This window comes from Hipposideros armiger, unplaced genomic scaffold (genome assembly GCF_001890085.2).
Source record: "Hipposideros armiger isolate ML-2016 unplaced genomic scaffold, ASM189008v1 scaffold_284, whole genome shotgun sequence".
NCBI classification, from domain to species: domain Eukaryota; kingdom Metazoa; phylum Chordata; class Mammalia; order Chiroptera; family Hipposideridae; genus Hipposideros; species Hipposideros armiger.
This window is the reverse complement of record NW_017731634.1, coordinates 1,616,430-1,626,172: the sequence shown is the minus strand read 5'-3', so window position 1 is coordinate 1,626,172 and position 9,743 is coordinate 1,616,430. Positions and strand designations below refer to the sequence as shown.

The 9,743-nt window shown below is 64.1% G+C and overlaps 2 protein-coding genes across 5 annotated transcripts in view; one reads left to right on the top strand and one right to left on the bottom strand.

Annotated features, from left to right (window-relative positions):
* The first annotated feature begins 21 nt into the window (after positions 1-21).
* On the top strand, positions 22-2,417 carry MMP23B (matrix metallopeptidase 23B). The gene is made up of 8 exons (XM_019658576.1): positions 22-300; positions 612-748; positions 820-959; positions 1,023-1,190; positions 1,550-1,714; positions 1,798-1,908; positions 1,992-2,118; positions 2,200-2,417. Exons 1-8 carry the CDS (start codon positions 142-144, stop codon positions 2,372-2,374), a joined length of 1,182 nt encoding a protein of 393 aa, XP_019514121.1. The 5' UTR covers positions 22-141; the 3' UTR covers positions 2,375-2,417.
* Positions 2,418-3,342: 925 nt separating this feature from the next.
* Positions 3,343-9,743, bottom strand: part of CDK11B (cyclin dependent kinase 11B) — a 16,641-nt gene continuing 10,240 nt past the window's right edge. For all 4 annotated transcript variants that reach the window (XM_019658571.1, XM_019658574.1, XM_019658572.1 and 1 more), the window contains exons 6-20: positions 9,276-9,412; positions 8,928-9,050; positions 8,585-8,680; positions 8,334-8,507; positions 8,173-8,232; positions 7,353-7,528; positions 6,392-6,482; positions 5,393-5,514; positions 5,097-5,202; positions 4,665-4,786; positions 4,484-4,591; positions 4,295-4,411; positions 4,076-4,224; positions 3,772-3,961; positions 3,343-3,673 (exon numbers count right to left, since the gene is read on the bottom strand). In XM_019658571.1, coding sequence (XP_019514116.1) covers positions 3,581-3,673; positions 3,772-3,961; positions 4,076-4,224; positions 4,295-4,411; positions 4,484-4,591; positions 4,665-4,786; positions 5,097-5,202; positions 5,393-5,514; positions 6,392-6,482; positions 7,353-7,528; positions 8,173-8,232; positions 8,334-8,507; positions 8,585-8,680; positions 8,928-9,050; positions 9,276-9,412 — 1,864 coding nt within the window. In that variant the 3' untranslated portion in view covers positions 3,343-3,580. The remainder of the gene's footprint in view (positions 3,674-3,771; positions 3,962-4,075; positions 4,225-4,294; positions 4,412-4,483; positions 4,592-4,664; positions 4,787-5,096; positions 5,203-5,392; positions 5,515-6,391; positions 6,483-7,352; positions 7,529-8,172; positions 8,233-8,333; positions 8,508-8,584; positions 8,681-8,927; positions 9,051-9,275; positions 9,413-9,743) is intronic.

Below are 9,743 nucleotides of genomic sequence, written 5' to 3'. Positions count from 1 at the left end.
AAAGAAGTCCGCCCCCGCCCCCACCCCCACCCCGGGGGCTGTAACCCGAGCCGCTGCGGCGCCTCTCCCAGCGGATCCTCTGGCTCTGGCAGGTCCCACAGCCCACGCACCCCAAGCCCCGACAGCGAGTCCGCCAGCACCATGGGCCGCGGGGCCTCGGTCCCCTGGTTGGCGTCGGGGGTTCGCGCACAGGCCGGCTGGCTGAGGGCCGCGCTGGGCGTCCTGTGCCTGCTGCCGGCGCTCGTGCTGCTGGCCCGGCTGGGGGCCCCGGCGGCCCGGTCCGCCGCAAGCGCAGCGCAGGTGAGTCGTCCCGGCTCTGCGGTCCAGCGCGGGAGTCTGAGTGTCCGTGTGTCTGGCGGGGATGGGGGTGGGGGCCTCCAGCTCCGCCCACTCCGACCTGGCTTGTCGTTAGAAACCTTTTTCTCTCTGGCTGTAAAAGTAACGCTCGCTTGGGGTAGAAAACCAGGAAACGCAGAAAAGCAAAAAATGGAAGCGTCAACGCTGCCCCCACCATGCACCCTCCACCCTGTCAACTCCTAGTCCCTTTTCCTCGAGTTTCGGACTTGGGCACAGCCCCTGCGGCGTCCCCAGAGCACTTGCTTCCTCTGAAGGGAGACGCCGCGCCGCACCCCGCGAGGGTCCTCCCCACCCCGGGCCCCAGTCCGCTGCCCCCTCAGGCGCCCCGCAGACGCCGCTACACGCTGACCCCGGCCAGGCTGCGCTGGGACCACTTCAACCTCACCTACAGGTGCGACCTTGGCCCTGGGGGGAGTGCGGCAGCAGCCTGGCCGCCACCCCTGACCTTGGCCCCCACCCCAGGATCCTCTCTTTCCCGCGGAACCTGCTGAGCCCCAGCGAGACCCGGCGGGGCCTGGCCGCCGCCTTCCGCATGTGGAGTGACGTGTCCCCCTTCAGCTTCCGAGAGGTGGCCCCCGAGCAGCCCAGCGACCTGCGTATAGGTGGGCGCCGTGCCCCCGCCCCCGCCCGCCCCTAGGCGCCGTCTCAGCCCTGTGCTCCCCCAGGCTTCTACCCGGTCAACCACACGGACTGCTTGGAGTCGGCGCTCCACCACTGCTTCGACGGCCCCACGGGCGAGCTGGCCCACGCCTTCTTTCCCCCGCACGGCGGCATCCACTTTGACGACAGCGAGTACTGGGTTCTGGGCCCCACGCGCTACAGTTGGAAGAAAGGTGACGGCAGACCCGGCCGCCGGTGGGGCCCTGCGCACCACAGTGGGCGCAGCGGCGGGCTTGGGGGTGCGGGTGGGGTGGGGTCAGCCGTCTGGGAGGGGGAGGCGGTGAGGAGAACCCAGGCCTGGGTTCCAGGAGCCCTGAAGCCCCCCACCCCCATGCCGCTGGAGCCGGGCTGGAGCTGCATTCCTGGGGGCCGAGCTCACCGCCTCCGCGGGCCTGGAACATTCTTATCTGCCCGCGGCTGCGCCCGGGAGGCCCCGCTGCGCACTGACGCAGATGTGCGGGCGCGGGAGCAAGGCCCCGGGCGGCGGGCGGCGGGCGGGCCAGTCCGAGGCGCTGACCCGCCGGGCCTGCAGGCGTGTGGCTCACCGACCTGGTGCACGTGGCGGCCCACGAGGTCGGCCACGCGCTGGGCCTGATGCACTCGCAGCACGGCCGGGCGCTCATGCACCTCAACGCCACGCTGCGCGGCTGGAAGGCACTGTCGCAGGATGAGCTGTGGGGGCTGCACCGGCTCTATGGTGAGCGCCGGGGCGGGAGGGCGGGCGGCTGGGGTCGCGCGGGACAGCCGGGCGGGCCCTGAGGCAAGGCGGCCGTCCCGCAGGCTGCCTGGACCGGCTGTTCGTGTGCGCGTCCTGGGCGCGTAGGGGCTTTTGCGACGCCCGCCGGAGGCTCATGAAGAGGCTGTGCCCCAGCAGCTGCGACTTCTGCTACGGTGCGGTGCGGCAGGTCCCCAGCCCTGGCCCGGGCGGGGCGGGACGGGGAGGGGCACTGATGTGGCCTCCCCAACCCGAGCAGAATTCCCCTTTCCCACGGTGGCCGCCACCGCGCCGCCCCCCAGGACCAAAACCAGGCTGGTGCCCGAGGGCAGAAATGTGACCTTCCGTTGCGGCCAGAAGATCCTGCACAAGAAAGGCAAAGTGTAGTGAGTGACCCGCCCGCCAGAGCGAGGGTGGGCGGGGGGCTCGGGACCCTGCCCAGCCCTGCCGCTCTCCGCCTCCCGCAGCTGGTACAAGGATCAGGAGCCCCTGGAGTTCTCCTACCCCGGCTACCTGGCGCTGGGCGAGGCGCACCTGAGCATCATCGCCAACGCCATCAACGAGGGCACGTACACGTGCGTGGTGCGCCGGCGGCAGCGCGTGCTCAGCACCTACTCCTGGCGAGTCCGCGTGCGGAGCTGAGCGCCCTCCCGCGGGGTCCGCTGATAAAGCACTTTGTCTCTGACGTCTCCGAGCCCTTTCTTGGGAGGGCAAAGGGCGCGGCCAGCCTTGGGCCCTGCGGGGTGGGGCCACCTCGCCCGTGCCCAGCAGAACAGCCCAACTTCCCCGCAGTTCCTTGGGGTGACGATGCAATCTGCAGGGACCAAGGGGCCAAGAAGGGCTCTTTCCAGGCTGCTCCGGGAAAGGCAGGGTGAAGGAGGCCCGAGTACCATCACCTGGGCAGCCGACTGGCCGCTGGAGGTGGCCCCCGGGCCCTCTTGGGTTTGTTCAGGGGTGGGAGAAGTGGGAAGCCTGTCTGGGGTGGGTTAGGCTCTGGGATGGGCGCTGGGGCGGGTGAGCATTCAAGTTGGGGAGGGGCTGGTGGTACCCACAGGGCTGGCTTGACTGGTGGAGGTCCCCAGGCTGCGGCAAGCACCCCCCTCTGCCTGAGGGGGTGCCCTGGCCAGCTAGACCACGTGCAGGAGGCCCGGAAGGCCAGGAAGAGCCTGGCCCGTGGGGCGCAGGCAGCCCTTCACCCTGTGCTCGTCTTCCTCCCAGAGCGGGGGCCCGAGGCCCCTCCCACGCAGCACTGGCCCAGGACCCAGCTGGATGCCAGCCACCGAAGGGACACACCGGAACTTTCCTCCAAAAATATTTTACTGTATCTTAAAATGCGTAACAACCTTGTACAAAAACCCACTGTGGCCGAGCTCACATGCCCAGCTCCGGAGGACCTGGGGACCATGGGGCTGTGGATGCCCTGGGTGAGGGCAGGAAGGTGCCAAGCAGGAACCTGAACATGAAAAAGCAGGAAAATCCCCTTGTTTCCAATCACGGCCAGTATCTGACTAGCGCAGCCCATGGTCACCGTGTGCCGTCCACACTGGCCACCTGCAGACACCTGCCATCTCCTTGTGGGGCAAGTCTGACACATCTGAAAAAACACAGCCTTTCCTTCCACAAAGAAATATGATTTAATTCTACAAATTTACAAATCAAGATAAAATAAAAACGAAACATGGAAAACCAACAGGACCAATAGTCCAAAACTTGAGGTCACTATTCATGGCAGCCGAGGCGAAGGCAGCTGCATCCAGTGGGGGCAGGACTGGTTCAGCACCTGCCCCTGGTCCCAGCTCAGCTTGGAGAGTCAGCTCCCGGGGGTTGGTCTGGGGTCCACTCTGAACCTTAGAACTTGAGGCTGAAGCCAGGGCCTGCAGCTGAAGCCCCCTGGTTTGTGGTGGTGAGGTGGAAGCCAGTCTCCTTCAAGTCATCGTCACCCTGAGAAGCAAGCGGCACTGTGGTGACCCAGCCCAGCCAGCCCCACCTCGGAGACCCACACACACACACCTTCCCTCCCCCACCAGCCCGCCCCTCACCAGCTGGCTGTAACCCAGGCCTCCCTCTGGGGGCCGCGGGCTGGTGCCTCGCTTCACCCTCTGTTGCTCGCTCTTGGCCGGCCACGTGGGGAACATTGAGGGGTCGATGGGAAGAGGCGTCTCTCGGAAATACTCGTGCTTGAGGCCGTCCTCAGCGCTGACCCTCCGCCCAGGAAAGTAGGTCAAGAACCTGAAGAGAAAAGGCACTTGGAGTCCAATGCTGCAGTGTGGGAGGGGCTGGGAAAGGCCAGGGCGGAGCTGGAAAAGGGGGTCTGGGTAGGCGGGGGCGGGCAGGGGCTCGCACTTGTTCATGAGGTCGAAGCCCTGGTCTGACAGCAGGGCCCCGAAGCGCTTGCGGAGGTTGTTATAGGGGTACTCAGTGAAAGTCATCTTCTTGACTGCAGGGAGCTCATTGTAGCCAGGCCAGATCTTCTCACTGGGGGTCCCCAGGTCCTAGAAGAGGGATGTCTCAGAAGAGCCATGACCTGCGGGGACGTACCCACCACAGGGCGCACGGACCCACCTTGAACACTTTGTTGATCTGATCGATTTCCGACTTCCCAGGGAACAGGGGCTTCTGAGTCAGCAGCTCCCCAAAGATGCAGCCCACGGACCACATGTCCACAGCCGTGGAGTACTCCTGGGGACCAGGGACACGCTCAGGGGCTGGCAGGGCCAAACGCAGGGCAGGCCCCTACGGCCCGGCACTCACCTTGGCGCCCAGCAGCAGCTCCGGGGCGCGGTACCACAGGGTCACGACGACCGGAGTGTAGGCCTTCAGAGGGGACCCGTACTCCCGTGCCAGCCCGAAGTCTCCCACCTGTGAGACAGGGACAGGGTGGCAGTGGGCGGCAAGTGGCAGGCAGCCGGGGCCCCGGGCACGGCGGACCCACCTTCAGAATGCCGGCGTGGCTGAGCAGCAGGTTGGACGTCTTGAGGTCACGGTGCAGGATCCAGTTGTCATGCAGGTGCTTCACACCCCGCAGCAGCTGGATCATCAGCGTCTTCACCTCCCCTGCAGGCGATGGGCGACAGCGGCTGTGGCTGCTGCGCAGCACTCAGCTGGCCCGATGGACCCGCCCTGCAGCCACTGGGTGTCCCAGCAGTACCGCCTGCAAGTGCGCCCAGCCCCGTGCGGCCTGCTCGCTTGCTCGCACGAACGTACGTACCCACACTTGCTCGCTCAGTATGTCGGCTCAGGGCTGTAAGCCAGCGCCCCTTCTGCCCCCAGGGACACAGCCTGCAGCCTGGGCTGCCCAACATGGCCAGCCCTCGGGGACAGGGCCAGTGAACCACATGGACAGCACTGCTGGGCCCACGCCTACCTGGCAGGAAGGGCTGCTTCATGGTTTCCATGAGGCTCTTGAGGTCATGCTCCACATAGTTCATCACGATGTAAATCTTGTCCATGTTGCTGCCCACGACTATCTCCTAGGGTGGCGGCAGACTATGACCCCATGCCCCCCAAGCGCCCTGTGACCTCCCGCGTTCCTAGGAAACCTGGAGCCCCAGGCACAAGTACTCGGTGACAGCAGACCTACTGGGTGTGCGGCTGTGAAGGGCCTGTTTTCAGGCTGAGTCACTCTCACTACACCCCCGAGCGCCCCCCGGCAGCTCTCACCCTGACGGTCACAATGTTGGGGTGCTGCGCCTTGAGGATGGTGTTGATCTCCCTCAGTGACGTGATCGGAAAGCCTTCCTTCTCCTTCTCCATCTTCAGCCGCTTCAGGGCCACAATTTCATCTGAAGAGAACAGTTTACAGACATTATCCCAGGAACAGGGAAGATCTGTCACCACGGTTAGTCGGGACTCACGAAGCACCGCATCTCACAGGAGACCACACGGCAGGTACTGAGCTCATGTATGGAAGCACCAGGAAAAGCCCCACTGGGGTCCACGAGAAACATGAGGCGCACTTCCAAGTCAGCTCTGTCCCCACCTTTCCTAGTTGTCACCACGGGAACACGTAACAAACCTCGATGCCCCCACACAGAAACAGTCAGCAGGTACTCAGGGCCTCAACCGCTGACACTCCAAGACCAGGCTGTGGGCACTGGAGGGCTGTGACTCACACCTGTCTGGGTGCCATCACTCCAGGCCCATCCCCAGCAGCTCCCAGGCCCTCGCCCCGCTGACTCCACACTCCCCTGTGAGGACAAGTCACCTGCTGTCACAACCAAGCAAGAGTCTCATGATCAAGCTGACTTCTGGAAATACCAAGGGTCAACAGCTCTGGTGTGAGTCATTACCAGGTGCCGGCCAGGTGAGGTGAAGCCATGCCTAACACCAGGGAGGGGTGACTCCCGGGGTCGTAGGGCACTGTGTTCAGTGACCTTGAGGCTGAAGGTGCCAGGGGCCAGGACGGCCCGGGCTTGGATCTCAGCCCCCTGCAAGCTAGCCAGAAGCCCAACTTCCCTCCTAGAGCCAGTGTGGAGGCTGCAAAGGGCTGTGACAGTGAGCAGACGCAGCAGGGGACACTCGTCCCTCTTGGGACGCTCCTCAGGAAGGCCTTCCTATTGAGGACAGACCAAGGCCGGGCCTGCAGGTCAGGCTCTCTGGGCTACTGGTCCCTGGCCCAGTGTCCCTTTCCTTTCGGGGGCCACCTGGGACCCTCCCCACCTGTTTTCTTGTCCTTTGCTCTGTACACCACCCCGTAGGTGCCTTCTTCAATCCTGTTCAGGCACTGGAACTCCTCTACGCTCCGACAGCCCTGAGTGGGAGGACCAGCGTGAGGCATGGCTGCACCCCCCACCCTCCAGAGCGGCCGCAGTACAACCAACTGGAAACTTCAGGGGGGACCAGGCCTCTCCTGCGTCTTCTGTGAGCGCATGCTCTCACTGTGAACTAAAAAGCAACGGGGACAGAAGCCAGGCCAGGACTGCCCTGTGCCCTCCCCTGCCCTAAGGTGCTGCTGAGGCAGCAGCAACCCACCCCCCCACCACCCAGCCCTGCGTCTCCCCTGCCAGGCCAGTGGACTGCACCCTCAAGGTCAGTGGCAAACAGGGTGGGGACGCCATCCTCTGTGTGGCACGTAGCCAGGAGCTCAGGAGCCCCACTTGGAGGAGCTACGGGAGCAGCGGGTGGCTGACCATGTTTGCCAGAGAGAAGCCCACTGCCCCGGGCACCCAGAGCGGGCCAGGGGTCAGGAGAGCTCCAGACAGGGCCACTGGCCACAGTGAGCTGGAGCTCCTGAGGCCACTTGCCCCTCCTGGGACCTGCTCCCTCCCATGTCCTTCCCTGTGGCATCCTCATTACTGACATGTTCCCCTTGCCTAGCAATGGGGTGATGAAGGTCAGGTGCCCACTCAGCCCAGGCTGTGGCAGAAGTGACCACGAAGTCAGCCACTCGCAGGTGTGCATGCCTCCCACACACACGGCCTCAGGAGCTGTCCTCCCACCAATGCCACCGGGCCAGAGGCAGGACCAGGATATGGACATATGGGAGGCCAGTGGCCGAGCCTGCCAACGATGTTCACTGCAAAGGCAGTGACAACCACACTGGGGACCTGGCTTCGGGTCTCAGCCACTGGCCCTGTCATGGTCAGCACCACAGAATCAGGCTGGGGTGGGAGCATCTGACCTGCAGGGCGGGCAGGTACTTAGGCAGCTCCTGTTTGAGCTCGATGGGCGACAAGGTGGGGGAGTCAGGCACGAAGTCTCCTTCAGTCAGGGCGCTGCTCTGTGGGGTGCCCTCACCCACTTCTTCTTCTCCTTCTTCACTTTCCCCGGAATCTCGGTCAAATCGTGACTCTGGAACTTCAAAGGTTAAACCCGACTGTGGAACCAGGAAGAAGCAACTGCCACACACCCTTCTTGCTCTGGGGAGTGGGGGACACTGAGTGCACGAGGAAGCCACACAGGAGCGACCTCAGGGTGCCACACGCGAGCTGCTGCCCTGGACAGAGGGCACCAGGACCTAGGGGCTCGCCGCCTCTGCCCTGACCACTGAGCCACTGACCAGATGCTGAGCTCCGAGAAGGCACACCTGGACTTGCCCACCAGGCCTGAGAGCACTGCTTGCTGCCCGCAGGCCATGCAGCCGCCTGCCAGCATCACACTGCAGTTGGACATGAGAGGCTGTTGACCTTCCTCCCGCGCTGAGGCCAGGCTGGGGCTGGTGAGTCCCAGCCTCCTTCTGTGCAGGCCACAGGGGCACTCGGTATGGCACCGAGTGAGCCCTGTCCCCTCTGAGGAATCCAGGCCCCAGGGCACAGTGCAGTGCTGTCGGCGAGTCAGCTCAGCCCTGGGACACCGCCAGGACAGGACTTGCCTGTGGCTTCAGGCGTGACACACCTTGGAGGACGGTTCACGGTAAGAGACAGGCACAGTCATGCTGACAACGCTCACAAAGTGTTGTGCTCGGGGACAGAGGAACTCAGCGGCCACAGGGAGCCTCTTACCGACGAGGACGTGATTCTCACTCTCTTCTTCCTCACTTGCCTCTTCCTCACTCACTTCCTCTGCAGGGGAAGAGGGCGTCACCCAGGCAGCTCTGCACTGCCCTGTCCTCTCCCCAGGGACCTTGAGGCCAGCAGGCCGCCCGCCCATGCCCCGCACTCACCCGCCGACGGTCCGGAAGCGTCCTCGGAGTTGCTGCCGGTCTCCTCCTCCTCCTCCTCTTCCTCCTCCTCCTCCTCCTCTTCCTCCTCCTCCTCCGACTCTTCGCTGCTGCTCCCCTCTTCCTCCTCCTCTTCCTCCTCCTCCTCCTCTTCTTCCGAGGCCGACCCTGATTCCGCTTCAGGGAGAAAGCCCCAGGAGTGAGCTGGGGGCCGCCCACAGCAGTGCGAGGGACGGCCGGGGGTGTGCGCTCACCTGAGGAGGACTCGGCCGAGCTGGTTTTCCTCTCGCTATCGCTGATGTCCTGTAGATCAGACAGCAGGTCTCTCTCTTCCATTTTCTCTTCTTTTACTTATGGAGCAAAACACAGGTGAGTTCGGAGAGAGGTTTTAACACCAACAGGGTCAGACGGTACCTTCCACACACACCGACTTCAGACCCTTGACTGGGAGGCGACTCTTTAAAAGACCAGTAAGAGACCAATAACTGACAAACGTATGTGACACAGATATTTATGGTCCCGGCCACCCCACAAGCACTCTAACACACCACTTTACTGTGATAAAAGCAAGACCCATAGCTCGCGGCCTGGCCTCACCTGGCTTCCGGCCGTCTCCGAGCTCAAACCTCTCCCGAGGCGGCCGTGGTGGGCTGCGACCCCAGTGGCTCGCCTTCACTTTGTCACCGTAGTCCTCTCTCGTCGTTCGGTGATGAGCAGACACTGCGCACGGAACACAACCGGACATGGTGCTGGGAGCCGGGCCACCCTCAGTCACCTCCCTCGCAGCCCTGCTGACGGTGATGCTGCGTGCATAGAGCAGACGTGGCCACAGCACACACGCACGCTGACAGTGCCCAGGCAGAGGCCCCCGCACCCTCCAGACCAGCCTGCCCCTCAGCAGGAAAGCCCCGCTGAGGCCTGGCAGTGCCCCTTCCCTCCACGCACCTTCCCTCCGCGCCTCCCGCTCCTTCCGTCGCTCCTCCGCTCGCCGCTCGCGCTCCTTCTGTTCCCGCTGCTCCTTCTGCTGTTCCCGCAGCTTGCGCTCGCGCTCTCGCTTCCTCTCCAGCTGCTCGAGGCGGTCCCTGCAACAAGCACACGCCCACGTCCCCCAGACACAGGCAGGGGTGACTCTTCCACCCCCATGCTGTCAGCTCTAACTTTTAAATGGCCTTTGAGGTTCTCTAGCCCATAACGGGCTTTTAAAAGTGAACCCATCCCGAGTGGCGCGATGGTTAAGAGCTGGCTTGGGACGCCAGAGGACCCCGGTTCGGATCCCACATATGAGGGCCAGTGACACTGCCCTCCACGGCTAAGACGCTGAACAACAGCTCAACCTGGAGCTGGGCTGCCGTGAGTCGCTGGCGATGGTGTAGGCTGCAGCCCCTGTGGCAGTGGGTTGCCATGGGCTACCGT